The sequence below is a fragment of the Eucalyptus grandis genome, chromosome 3 (assembly GCF_016545825.1).
Source record: "Eucalyptus grandis isolate ANBG69807.140 chromosome 3, ASM1654582v1, whole genome shotgun sequence".
Taxonomy (NCBI): domain Eukaryota; kingdom Viridiplantae; phylum Streptophyta; class Magnoliopsida; order Myrtales; family Myrtaceae; genus Eucalyptus; species Eucalyptus grandis.
In genome coordinates, this window is record NC_052614.1 from 47292031 (window position 1) to 47306542 (window position 14512).

General features: G+C 41.9%; 2 protein-coding genes across 2 annotated transcripts; one reads left to right on the forward strand and one right to left on the reverse strand.

Moving 5' to 3' along the window:
- Positions 1 to 7622: 7622 nt before the first annotated feature.
- LOC120291888 lies at positions 7623 to 11168 on the reverse strand. The gene is made up of 2 exons (XM_039309682.1): positions 10891 to 11168; positions 7623 to 7905 (listed from the first exon to the last, which is right to left on the reverse strand). Exons 1-2 carry the CDS (start codon positions 11166 to 11168, stop codon positions 7623 to 7625), a joined length of 561 nt encoding a protein of 186 aa, XP_039165616.1.
- A 2132-nt stretch (positions 11169 to 13300) lies between these two features.
- Positions 13301 to 13915, forward strand: LOC120291889. The gene has a single exon (XM_039309683.1). The coding sequence runs from the start codon at positions 13301 to 13303 to the stop codon at positions 13913 to 13915; it is 615 nt and encodes a 204-aa protein (XP_039165617.1).
- Positions 13916 to 14512: the final 597 nt, after the last annotated feature.

A 14512-nucleotide genomic window follows, 5' to 3' on the forward strand; every position in this document is an offset into this window, starting at 1 on the left:
TTTTTGGTATTTTTAGAAATACAAGTCTTTTGGCTTTTTATGAATTTTTTGGCTTTTTCATGAATTTTTGGCTTTTTTTGGATTTTTGGCATTTTTTGGAAAATATGAAATATTTTTTATTTCTTTGATTTTTCAGAAAATAATTTTTTTAATGTTTTTAATATTTTTTTGTAAAATAAAACATTTTTTAACATTTTAAAACATTTTCCTGTTTTCTGGAAATTAAAATATTTTTTAATATTTTTCGAAAATAAATTATTTTTTATTTTTCTTGATACTTTTATTAAAATATTACATAAAATAATATGAAAGCCGGCCGGGTCGAATCCGCCGGTTGGGTCCGACCCGAGTCACCCAAAACGAGACGGGCCGCGTAGCGGGCTCTACTTTCTTTCTTTTTTTTTTTAAATGGCGCCGTGGCCGGGCGTTTAGGGACGCCCGGCCCGGCCCGACGACCCGCTCTGACAACCCGCTCCACGACCCGGCTCCCCTGCGAAAACCCTACCCGAACCGACCTGAATCGTAACCCGGGAAATTGCAAACCCTAGGGTTTGCGAATCCGCGGCGCAGAGGTTGGGAACCGAGGCGTTACGACGGCGACGGCGACTACGGTGGCGACGGCAACGACGAGGGCGACAACGGCGATGGCGATGGCGGCGACGGTAGCAACGGAGGCGTGACGAGAACGGGACAACGGAGAGGGCTGCGACGGCGACAAAGTGATGATGACGACGGAGATAGGCTACCTGGCCAAGACTGACAACCGTGCACGGCAGAGACGGTGACAACGTCGCACGGCATTCAACGCCCTTTTGCCTTCCCCGTGCTCGATCTCCCCCTCTCTCTCGATCTGCTCCTCCGGCAACGCCTCGGATCTCCGGCCGCGAGCCCTCGGACCCCCTGAAGTCTCTCAGTGGGTCGTCCGAGGTCTGCGACCTCAATCCGCTTCTCTCTCTCTCTCTCTACTTCCTCCTCCGGCAACGCCTCGGATCTCCGGCCGCGAACCCTCGGCCCCCCTAAAGTCTCTCAGTGGGGTGTCCAAGGGTCGCGACTTCGATCCCTCTCCCTCTCTGCAAGTTCGCTCGCCGACGGCCTCCCCCGATGTCTCTCGGTGGGAGGTCGTTTAAGCTCATGACCCGCTTCCTCTCTCGCTCGCTCTTCAGTCTCCCCCTGAAGTCTCTTAGTGAGAAGATCTCGGAGCTCGCGATGCCCTTTGACGGAGGTTGTGCCCTCTTATTTATAGGCGAGGAGGTCCGGTCGACGGAGGGATTCGGCCGCCGGTCTTTGGCTTGCCGACCGGACTCCTGCGGCCAAACCGGCATCTCATCTTAACATTAAAGGGGTGCATTGAAGGCGCATGTGCCTCGTCCTCTCCTTCAGTGGCCTACCTCCGTGCCTCTCTACCGTAGGCTGCCCTTGAGCGCGTCGCCGGCCACTGCGCGTGAGATGCAGGCGAATGAGGAAGAAGAAGACAGGAGGAAGAAGAAGAGAGGGGGGGGCGGGCCAAAACTCAAGAAAACAAGGGCTAGGCCCTGGGCCCGCGTGGAAAAGAAAAGAGGGGAGGGGCTGGCTTTTTTTGCTTTCTTTTGTTTTTACTATTTTTTTGGTTTTTTCTGTTTTATTATCTCTTTATCCGAAAAAAAAAGAAGCAAAATATATAAATAAAGAAACTCCATAATTAAAAAACAAAATTTAGGCGTCAACATGTGGGACAAGGCATCTCTTCATTTGTTTTATAAACAAATTACCAACAACCCCCCACTTTTGTTTATAAAAAAAAAACAAAAAATAAAACGTTAGAAATATACAACCAAAATTTCTGTGAGATTAATATACATACATAAAAGTTTCTTTCGAGTTAAACATTTACTTAGTGCAAGTATCTCAAAGCTCTATTAAAGTGACAAGTAGCTCGACTTTAAACTTGTACTTTTATATGATAGAATCGGACATACCACACATACATTAACCTCTTGTTTCAGCGAGAAATTCTATATTACTCCACACTATCATGGCCTTGTGCTTGATCCTGTTTCATGAGCTCTCTAGAAAGCAATCTTAATTTTCGTAAGAAGCGGCACCACTTCTAAGCTCATATAGGTGAAGTATCTACCATGTGTTTCTGTTACAATTAACACATTACAAATTTGTACTATACTTCATTAAGAATTCAATTTAACCTACAAAACGTAACAGGCGATACTAACTTCTCATATCGGGACTACGTCAGTATCAAACAATCACATTCAATAACTTGTTTTTATCCATTAAACCTTATAACTAGTAATGTTCTAGAAAAATGTCAGGTTACCATTATTGGTGATTTCAATTAAAGGATTTCAGCCCCGTTTCTTATGAGGTCATTATTACTATGTCTCTCGGTAAAGTCTTCATCAAAGGATCGGCAAGATTATTACTTGACCTCACATAGACAATTGTTATGGTACCATCTTTAATCAATTGTCTCACATACTCATATCTTAGACTAATATGTTTAGACTTACCATTATAGGTGCTACTATAAACTATTGCCAAAGTAGCATGACTACCACAGTGGATAGAAATAGGAGGCATAGGACTAGGCCACAATTTGATATTCAATAACAAATTCATAATCCATTTAGCCTCTTTCCCAAATTTTGCTAAAGCAACAATTCAAATTTCATAGTTAAGTGAGTTACGCACATTTGTTTCTTGCTCGCCCAAGAAACAACACATTCACGTAATATGAAAATCCATCCAGAAGTTTCATCTCCCATACTTGTAATCCAACTAGTATCGGTGTATCTTTGTAATACAACCAAATAATTATTATAGAACAATCACAAATTTTAAGTTCTCTTAAAATAACCAAAAAAAAATTCTAATAATGGCCTTTCAATGTTCTATATTTGTATTACTAGTATATCTACTCAACTTGCACAATATCATGTCTAGTATAATGTATCGCATACATTAAAGACTTTATAGCACTAGCATATTTAAATTGTGCTACTGCTATACTAGTATTATAATTTAATTTAATACTGAATCAAATGGAGTATACATTTCTTTGAAGCCAAGAGGTTTAAATTTATTTAACCTCTTTTCCATGTCATCACTTTGGCTTAAAGAATAACCCCCACTATTTCTTTTTTTTTAATTTTAACACCCAATAAAGTATCTACTTCACCCAAATCTTTCATTTTGAAATTGAAAGTTAGACACTTCTAAGTCTCAATGACTCTAGTCATATTAGTTCCAAAAAAAATCATATACTTAATAAGAGAACTACTAACCTTCCCCCAAGGCTCTACACTTCTTCCTCAATCAAGAAGTGCTTTCATTCACTTGGAGACATCTGGCTTCGAAAAGCTACGAGTAATTACCCAAGTGACAAGAAGTGCATGCTGTCTAGAATCAAAGATGAATAACGTGCACAACCGGTGCTTCAATCTCTTTATACCGAAGGTCGAATCTGCTATTATGAGACTGCGGAACCCAAAACAGATCATTCGTTGCAACTGCCCTTCTATTTGAATGCCCAGGATGAAAGCATCTGTTTCTGAAGTGCCTTGATAGAAGAATATGAATTTCTCATTTCGTTCAACTCAGAACCTTGCGTGAATGACTAGTGTCATGATAATCGACTCAGTACAGAGCAAATCCAACGCCGTGGCCAGTATAGATCAAATCGATACGGCCAACGACACACGCAACACAAGACACCCATCCGAATACCTAAAGAGAACCACAACTCGCGTCTCAGAACAAACAACCACACGCAAAAAGCTTCTTCGGGTTCCAGTCAGGGTCAACTACATAGCCTCAGTTAGATTTGTCCTTGAACCGCCAACGTTTGTCATTAGAATAAATATGAACCCGTCATCCGAATTGTTGAGCTCATCTATCAAAGCCATTCTTTGTATTATAGGAGTGAGACCATCCAGTCTTCGGTACTTGTATTCACTGCGAAAGTACCTCCTACTTGATATGGATCCAAAATGCCAATCAGCGAAAGAGATTCAAAGGCATCTTTAAAAAAATGAATCCATCATGTATCTGGCCCTTGACGAGACCGAGTTATTGAAGTGTGCAGGGACCCAGACAACACATTCTTGATAGTCATATCAAGGTAAGCCTCAGCGGTCTCACGCATCTTTGTGAGGAGGGTAAATGAAAGTTCCTCCACAGCAAACTGCTTCTTTACTACCTTGAAATTGACTACAATCATGGGCTTGAGGCCGGGACCAGCAATGACCCTTGACGGCCAATGCCTCATGTTACTCTGGACCGAAGGATCGCTATATCTCCTCCCGAACAAAGATCTTGCACTCGATCTCATGATCAGAGTCTCGACATCCTCAAAGTCGTTTTTACAAGATGAGATGCCATCTTGCATGATATTTCCATGATGGATTTCACATCGTGAGCAAGAGCCTCATTCATCACCTTTTGCATGCCGTCAAGATTAGTAAGTGTTTAGTCCCAAACCGAACATCAAATACAGAGACAAGACATGGCATAGCATTGGGCGCACAAAAGACATAAAACACACCCTTATGACAGAACCAAAATGGACACAAAAAAAAAAAAAAAAAGAGAGAGAGAGAGAGAGAGAGAGCCTGTAGATCTTCTTTGAAACTCTGGCCAACGGTGATGAGTGATGATTGTTGGCGTCGACTAGAAGCCATCGAGGAACAGACCTGTTGGGAAGTGAAAGAACCTGTCCACTTGCATGCGTCTGGTGCTCGCATCGCGCAATGACGAACCTGGCCTCTTGCATCTTTATCCACGGTCACACGTTGCCTCGAGATTTACGGCCACCCGTTGCCTCGAGATTTACTAATCGGCATTGGCAAGGGACTCGTTTCAACTGCTTCCTCAAGACAGCGTTCCACGACATGGACGCCAAATATGGACGCTTGTCTTCTACTAGGCGAATTTTTATTTTTTATTTTGATGATCTGGGCCCCCGCAAGATATGGAACTTGTAACGTCAATTATAGCCGTTTGGTGGTTCCCCTTCTCTCTTCTAATCAAACACATAGCGTTCCCCGCAGGAATCCCAGAAAAATTCTGCATGGCGAGCATGTAAATCACAGACTGCGACTCGGGTTCCCTCATAGCAAAGATGAAGTGCTTCGTATGTTCGGGAACCGGAAGTTTAAGGACCGACTCATTTGAAACTTTCAGGTCATCGGATTTCGGCTTGGAGAAGGGCCGTAGAGTACGTAAACTCCAAAGGAAAGAACATGCCTTCAGGACCACATTGACTCCCTTCCACTCCTATCTAAAACTTAAGAAAATTCGTGAAGTTCATCCTCCCAATTTCTTGCATGGTTCACTCACAAGCCCAAAACAGAACTTCCTCGAAAGGATTCAGGGAATATATTCAGAGCGAAACTAAGAACAACAATCAACGTAGTCTTGGCATGGGAATAGAGATGATAAAGAATCGGAACATAAGAAACATCAAATGATCAGCGCACACCGCATTGCATCAAATCACAAAAGCAAAATTGTTGCCATCAAACCAGTTTAGTATCACCATGTCTTGAGTAATGCTTTGATTGTCTCTGACTCCATTGTTGCACAAATAAATCCTTAAAATTGTTGGAAAAATATGGCTTGAATTGGGTAGAATAATGAAGTCGGATCTTTAGAGTACTTAAGTCGGACTTTGAGGCGTAATATCACTTTAAGGATTTATTTGTCCCACTACGTTGCTAATGGTCACCGGCAAATTTCCTCCAGGATACAACAAAGTCTCAAGTGAGAATACTAGATAGCAATTCTACTATTTCTCTAGGGTCTCTCATGAGAAATAATTAGAAACAATGGCTGTAATTTCTCTCGAAAGAAAACGAAAAAATGGAAGAAGATATATGTTTGATCTCAAAACAAACGTACTTATCTTTGTCTTTTGAATAGAGGCAACCCTTCAAAAGGTTGCAAAAGAACAAAGACAACCTTTCATGAACAAAAGACGTCTCAAAGGTTAAGTTGAAAAGACATAAAAAATTCGGAATTAAATAAATAAAAATAAAAATAATCGAAACTTTTCATGAATTGTCGCATTGTTTCAACAAGACTATAGTTAATTTTAATAGAAATAAATCCGAATTTTTTTCAATAAATAAAGTTAATGATTGTCTGTTAGTGCCAAATCTCGTCCACGTGCGCACTCACATCTTTTCGATGTGGGACAATGCACCTCCTCATTTATTTTATAAACAAATTACCAACAATATCCACCATACCTCCATGATTTGTCTCCAAACTAGTGAATTCTTCAGTGACCGGACTCCAAAGACAGATCGAGAATGACTAACTTCTTCAAATGCATATTACCTAGCTCAGAAATCAAACGGCACGTTGACCATTCAAGCCATCTAAAATTTGGAAGAAGATCCTCGTTGTTTCCCTGAATGTTAGCTTGGTCCAGTCTGAGTTACCTCAAATTCGACATTTTATGAAATTCTTCACATGTAAAACATACGATGCAACCCTCTTCAACTGTGAGACCAATGCCTTCGACATTTCTAGTACCCTGTCAACCTCGATTGGGGAAAAACGCGTGAGTAATTTGAGAACTTCAATATCTTACTCCATTCAATGAAACGGAACAAATCAGATTTACAAAATCAGTGGTATCCACTATGCATTATAAATTGCGTTAAGAACAAATCCGTTTCTTTATATTCGAGATTGAGAAAAGAAAAGTAAGTTTAGAAAAGAAAAGTAAGTTTATGCTTTCAAGAGGCTTTGAAACTTACCTTACTATCCTTTAGAACAGAAAGTGTATCACTGTGATTCCAAATCCTGCAGCGCTCATGAAGATCTGTTCTCTAGACAAGTTTCCTGCCAAAGTCTCTTAGCAGGTCATGAATTCTTAATTCATTATTTTCTCCAGTTTCCAATAAAGGCATCTCACGAAGGCATTTTATTCCTCTAGCAGGATAGTAATCACAAGCCTCCCACATGTAAGAGAGAATCCTCTCATCCCTTCCAATAAAAAAGCAGGCTAACCTTTCAATAAAAAAGTAGGCTATGTCGAGTAATATCTTCCTTGTATGAACATCTAAAGAGTGGTAACCGACCCTAAAGGCAGCTTCAACTTCATTTGCTTGGTGTTCTTTTAAGAATATCAAGGTATTTCTCCATATTCGTATATCATCCTTATTGTTGCATAAATATGAAGCCGCAACGACAATAGCTAAAGGAAGCCCTCCAGTAGCTTTGATGATGTCTATGGACAGGTAATCATACTCGGAGACATCTTAAAGAGCTTCCCCTCGGAAAGCATGCTTAAGAAAGAGTTTAAGAGCATGGTGATATCTCATGGGTTCAACCTTGTATTCTTCGGCTGGTCCACTGTCAAATCCATCTGGAACATTCCTTATGTTTGTGGTCACAATAATTCTACTTCCTTGACCAAACCAATTAAGTTTCTCGGCTAATGCTTTAGTTTGTTCAACCTCATGCACATCGTCAAGGACAATGAGAACCTTCGTTCTACTAAATAGACTTGCTATTTTTTTAATACCTTCATCAGAAGATTTAAGTGGTGCAGGTTTTTCTTTCTTAAGGTCAGCAATCAACATTTCTTATGAAAACATGACTCCTTTCGAATTAATACCTTAAAGGAAGCTATATTCATCAAACAACATATGCATTTTGTTGAAGATAACCTTTGCAAGGGCAGTCTTTCTGACACCTGGCATTCCGCATATTCCAACGGCACGTAGGTCTTGTCCACAAACTTCGATTGCTCGTCCATCATTGTAGACAACACCAAGCTTTCTCATCACCTCTTGAACATGAAGATCAGTTCCAACTAGTTTATCGGTTACAACTTGGTCATCCTTCTTCAACACCTGCCTGACCCGTCTGAGAACTTCTTTTACAAGCTGGGACTCATGCCTGCAAAACATAAGTGAAGAGGCACAACGATGACAACACAGTTACTCACAGTATTAAAAACTAGACAAAAATCAAGTGGGGAATGAACCGATGAAAATTGAAACAATCAACATGGGCAGAGGGAATCTTCAATTAAAATGGACAGCAAGTTTTAATGCGTGGTCTATTTCCCTTTCATGCACATAGCAATTATGACATTGATATCATGCTATCTGCAAAACAAAAGTTCTAGCCAAGGGGGAACGGACAGGGCGCCACAGATCAGTACGTCTGATCGAACTCGCAGTAATGTTCACGAGTCTAGTCATTTTCAAATGGCCGTTGTAATTGACTCACCGGTTATTCAATAGGCATATCAAGCTACAACCTATTAAATCATCGACCCATTTCATGAGAATAACCTTAAAGACCTCTTGAGTATCCATCATGAACGATATGATTACATATAATATTTATTTGAAAAGATTCAAGTTCATTTTCACATCGCCCTAAACCTCTTTCTTTTTTTTCTTTTTCTTTTTTCATTTATCTGGGAAAGAGAATGGAAACCAGAAGTAAAAGAATTACCCCCCATTTACGTTTTCCAGATGAAATCTGCTTAACCCCCCAATCTGTCGAAGAACCTCCTTCCATGTTTTGATGGTATTTGAGTTGACACTGTCCTTCTCATGTCAACCAAAGGATGTTTCAAAATGCCCAGCCTGGTGTTTTACATCGGAGGGACTAATGTCATAGAAAATCGGGATAATAGTCTATCCATTAGATATTTTGCACTCCCAGATTTGTAACACTTCCATGAGGCAATGAGGCAACTTTTACTGGAAGCATAGTCTTTGAAGAGGATGGCTATTGAGATCCTCGACTGCCTGATCGCTTCTTTTAGCTCTGGCTTGATCTTTTCTCTAGCATGGAGATTCCCGTCGTCTTTAAAGACCTCAATCCCCGCATCTACCAATTAGCATTGAAGGTGATCCGTGAATCCTCTGCGAGTGTCTGCACCTCTAAAACTCAAGAACGCTTCATGATTGGTTCTGGACAATGACGATGAGGATGATGAGGTCGAAGATGATTCCTATCAAATCAAGGAAACTATGGCGTTCGTGAAGCTATTTTCCTTCGTGCACTCATTTTAATAAAAAATTATTTTTTATATATTTTTATTTTTATAATAAATTGATTTTTTAATTTTCTTTCTAAATTTTTCTTTTTTCCTTTTATCTTTTCTTCTCCTCATTCTTCTTCGTCGATCGCTGGCCATAGCAACCGACTTAAGGCAAGCTCGAACTCACTGATCTTGGAGAGGCTCATCAATTTGGCGAGGCCCAAGGCCAGCGAGCCCTGAGACCGGCGAGCTTAAGCTCGCTGATCTGACAAGGCACGATATCAATAGTGCTTGGACTTTAAATAGCATCATGATTTTTAATACTTAGTGGTTCTTATCGTTCATGTCAAAGAAGATTTGCACCATTCCAGAGGATCTTTAGCATTTAGCGGGGTCGAACTACAAGCAGAGGACCGACTGCAACGTATGCATGTCGAAGAAAGTTCTACATGACATACAAATCTCAAAGATGCAAAAGGAAACTGACCCGGTTTCTTCTCCTCTTTTCGAAATCAACAACTACAACAACAATCATTCCGAGAAAAAGAAACACCTCAAGCAGTGCTGTCGTCGTCCAACACCCTGTGAAACCAACAACTGCAACGACAATCATTCCGAGAAAAAGAAACACCACAGCCAGTGTTGCCTCCATCGAACCCACTGTGTGACCAACAACTGCAGCAACAATCATTCGAAAAAAGAAACACCGTAGACAGTAGTGCCCTCATCGAATCCATTTGTCGTCTCTCTCTCTCTCTCTCTCTCTCTCTCTCTCTCTCTGTGGCACAGGAGGTCTATAAACATCAGATATATTTAATACATGACCAAGACAGTCGGACTTCTGGGCACCCGCAAAGCGTGGGAAAATCATCGGCCATTCTGGTCTTGCCCATCCAACACTAACGATTGGTCACATAAAACGGATCATAATAAAATAAGAAAACAAGAGTAATGACGAACTTTGCTTGATGAAGGAAAAAAAGACTTTTCAGTGGTAGTAGCATATAAAGATGATGAAATAAACTGGCAGGTGGTTCTCCTAAGTTGTTCGATTGAATTGGATCCTTCAAATATAATTGAGGAAAAATGATCACCTCAATCGTGAACACATTCGATCCTATATTTTTTTAATTTTGCTAATATAATCTTAGAATTTTTTATTAAATGCTAATATAGTTATTCCGGTCAATTTTGACTTGAAAATACTGATAAAATAGTCTACTAGACAAATTTTTGAATTTTACATATTATGTTTGTTCTTTTCTTTGATGGATACCGTATCTTGCTCCTTGTTCCTATACTATTCATCTCCCTGGGAAAAATCCATCTTTCCTCTACTTTCATCGGTCACATACCGGCAAAGCAGTCCAGAAAGAAAAATCCAATTCCCAACATGTTCCCAGATCATTCCTTTCTCACAACCTACACCCTCAAACATTTTGGGATGAAAACTCCGGTCTCCGAAGATGACCTAGATGGAGAAGACCGGCTCCTCCGGATGCTAAGGGCGCGCATGACAAAATTTATATTTCTCTATTTCTCTGTTTTTTTGTTTCCCGAAATAGGTTTGAAACAGAAATCCGTTTAGTAACGCAATTTCATTTTTCTATTTCTAGAACAGAAATGAGAAATCAAAATTTTCTTATCGTTCACTCTTGTCACCGCTCGTGGGATGCCGGACACCCGCCACCGGCCCCAACCACCAGCCACCGGCGCTGGCCACCGGACGTCGCCGCCGCCACCGCACTCGGGCCGCTCATCGCCAATCGTCGATCGCCGAATGCCGGATGCCCACCGGTCGTTGGCCGCTCATCGCCAATCATTGGATGTCGAAAGCTCACCACCAATTACTAGATGTTTGTTGGCAACCATCCACCGCTCACCACCGGCCGCCAAATGTCGGCCGCCCACCACCCGTCGCCGGACTCGGGCCACTAGCCACTCGTTGTTGGCCTCTTGTCGCCAAACTCCGAATGTCGGACGTCGACGTTGAACTCCGGATGTTGGACATCGGTTGCCGGTCGTTGGACTCCAGTGTCGAACTCCGGACTTTGGCCGCTCGCCACCAGTCACTGGACTTGGCGCCAGATGCCGAACGTCGAATTTTGGACTTCAGCCGCCCACCGCCGGTCACCGAATGCCGAACGCCGTCGTCGAACATCGACTCGGCCACCAAACACCGGTCGTTGCCGCTCCTAAAAATAGAAATTTTATTATGTTATCAAACAATTTTTTATTTCATAAATAGAAAATTTGAATTGTTATCAAACGCGTTTCTTTATTCAAAACTCGTCCATGGAATAAAAATTGAAAAATTAATTTTTGACTAAAAATTAATTTCTATTCCGAAAAATTTTGTCATGCGCGCCCTAATCGTTGTCAAATTCACAGTCGAATTAGATAGCCCAGGGTACGTTTCGACCAAACATCGCCCTTGATTTGTGGTTTGTGGATGGTAGCTTTTCGGTTGGGGCGGGGCTTGACTTTAGAGCCGTTTGTGTTGATGCTTGAAAGCAACGGCACGCAAGGCCTCATAGTTCAGCAGGATAATGATGTGGACGTGATGGGGTGCAATGTACCATTCGCTCAGTCCTTTCATTGAGGAACAGAAAGAACGTTTCTCGTTTCTCATGTGAGGGTGTAAGAACCAGAGATCGTTCATCTTGTTCTCTCAACTCGTCCGGCTAAAGAGGGACAACGAAAAAGGTGATAGGAACCTCTGGAATCTGGATGGGAGCGGACCGGGGCGAGATTTGGCTCCTAAACAAGCGACCTTAGATTTGAGGTCGCCGAGCCTCCTCCAAGGTAGTGGAAGCGTCGTTGTCCATGGCGGCTTGACTTTAGATTGGAGGACGTCGTCCGTGAAGCTTGTTGGCCGCAAGTCTCGTGAAGGTTTCCCTCGTCCTCACCCCTCCCTTCAGCTTCAAACATGAAAATTTCGCTTCATTTTTAAAAATATGAAACGTGAAGAAGATGAACAGTAAAAATTAATATATATATATATAGAAAAATCAGAAAATAAGTGAAAACAAGGCCTTTTTCAATTGAGTTTATCCACACTGTGCCTCGGATCACAATAACTAGACTGCCAGATCAGTAAATTAAAGCTAAAATTTGCCCAAAAAATTATATTGAAATTTCACAAAAAGACTTACAATTATAAGTTATTGCCAGAAAACCTAATTTAATTTTTCTGGTCAGCAAGGCAACACAAGCCAATGCATCTTCTATAAGGATCATTTTTTACTAAAATCTTTTACCATCTCCGGACAAATCCTATTCTGGTTTTGGGATTACAAAGTTATTTTGTTCTTCAATTTGCACAATTTCAACAGTGAAGTTAGAGCTTCGTCCCTTGATGACGATTGTGATCTCTGGCTTCCTTACTCAACCTTCTCTCTCCTTAATTTTGTAATCGCATCGAGCTTCATAAGTTCACTTGCGCGATCAAATGTGGTTGCTTGTGTCTTCTTCCTAGTACCATGAATGGATTTATGTACTTTCCTCTTCTTCTCCATGAAACTCATTCTAATCATGGTTATCGATGAAGGCATGGCGCTGTCTAGAAATTTAACATACTGATCACTTTTTCTTTTTCTTTTTTGGTAAACCACCCTGACGTCACGCGTAAGAATCTCTAACGACGCCTCTAGGATTCGAACCCCTCCCTTTCGTGAGAGGAAGAGAGCCTGAGCCAGCGACGCCACCACAGGCGGTGGTAACATACTGATCACTTTAGTGCACTCGAACAATTTAAATATCATATCTCTTCTCAATTACTTAACTCGTCCTCCACCCTTCTCTCATAATTTTAGGAAGATGACATGAAGCTATTTCCCCTCTTTCTTGAGCGTGATCACGACAAAGTCCTCGCACTGTTTGAAGATGTCATGCTTCGCTGTCTAGAAAGCTTTGCTCGCACCACTCAACCTTCGCTGTCGAGTCGCTCTCTACCATCCGGGTAGTGTTTTTTCTTCCCTTTTCCTCGGAACCCTAATTTCTCTGTTCCATCCATTTCCTCCCAGTTGAATTTCCGATTTCCTCATCGCTGTCCTTCTTCAATTAACGCATTTTCTCCTCATCGCGATGTACTCCCTCACCCAAATTTCAATCCGCCTGATTCTACCTTTATCGCATGGCTCCGAATCTCCTCCATCAGATTTTCTCCTTCATCGGCCTTGCATGCAACTCTTTTGAGTTCAATCTCTTTCATTAGAATGATCGATATCCTGTGGTTTATGTGTGCTAGCCTTGTCTTACCGTAAGCATTGCTGATTTACTGTTACCTCACCCATGGAACCTCCTGGCCAGAATCCAGCTCCTCCCGAAGATGCACGACTGGCTGCTTTGTGCTCTCATCTTGGACGCCTATGGGAAACACAGAGCATTGAAGTCTGTGATGAAGCGCCTTCGATTGACAAATTGGCTGAATGCAAACTCATCCTCGTCGGTAAGGTACTTACCCAAAATTCAATCAATCTTCCAGCTTTCCAAAGTACCATGAGGCGAGCTTGGCGAGTAGACACTGTGGAAATTACACACCCTGAAACTGACATATACGTTATGAAGTTCCGAACTGAACTGGAAAAACAGAGAATTCTTGATAATGGGCCATGGCATTTTGGAAATCACCTTGTTATTATCAAGCCTTGGATTCCTAATACCCCCCTGTACTGCTATGACTTCTCTACATGTACCTTTTGGGTCCAAGTCTTTGGTCTCCCGTTAGAACGTTGCACAGAAGAAGTTATTCGCAGGGCTGTCCGCCATGTTGGTAGGGTTCAAGCAGTCAAAATTGATGGTAAAGACGGTACATCTCTTCGGTCTGTCCGTGCAAGGATTGATCTCAGTCTTAATGAACCTCTTAAACCAGGACAACTGCTGCGAGTTGCAGGAACAACTTTCTAGTTAGATTTTCGATACGAACGCCTTTCGCACTACTGTTATTCCTGCGGTCGACTTGGACATTATGCCATGGGGTGCCCTGACATTCCCTATGATGAAGCCACTTTTGAGCACAGGGATAGTATGTATTTTGGTCAATGGCTCAGGGCCGAGATTAGGGAGCACAGCCCTTTCTGGCATACTTTTTATGATTCTCCTCAATCCTGTCCTGAAACAGAAGACATGGTTCCGGAGACCCCTATAGTGCCTTCGACTGAGCTTCCACCGGAACAACCCCCTGCTCACAAAGGTAAAGAGATTGTTCAGTTTCTGCAGGATGGCCCATCCTTTACTACGGCTGAACCTCTCAATTGGCGTCCCTTACCTGACCAGTACTGTGCTGCTCCCACTCTCACGCACCTGGCTCCTGTCTCCAATCCTCCTGTCATGGCATTTGAAAGCTCAGAGCACTCCCCGACAACAAAAAAAGTAAGGAGCAGTAAGCTGAGTACTAAGTCAGGCCCAATAAAAAAGGCCAAACGCTGTACTATGTTGAAAGAGGGACTTGAGGAATCATACCTCTTGGAGACTCCAATCTTTCAAGCTGAAACCCCTAACAGT

What these genes read in the sequence shown, in the direction of transcription:
- LOC120291888 (XM_039309682.1), bottom strand. Translation starts at nt 11,168, where the DNA reads ATGTTCGACGACGGCGTTCGGCATTCGGTGACCGGCGGTGGGCGGCTG. An exon ending in CCGACATTTGGCGGCCGGTG is followed by an intron (nt 7,906 to 10,890) that starts GTGAGCGGTGGA and finishes TATGTTTTGCAG; the next exon opens with GCATGAGTCCCAGCTTGTAA.
- LOC120291889 (XM_039309683.1), top strand. Translation starts at nt 13,301, where the DNA reads ATGGAACCTCCTGGCCAGAATCCAGCTCCTCCCGAAGATGCACGACTG.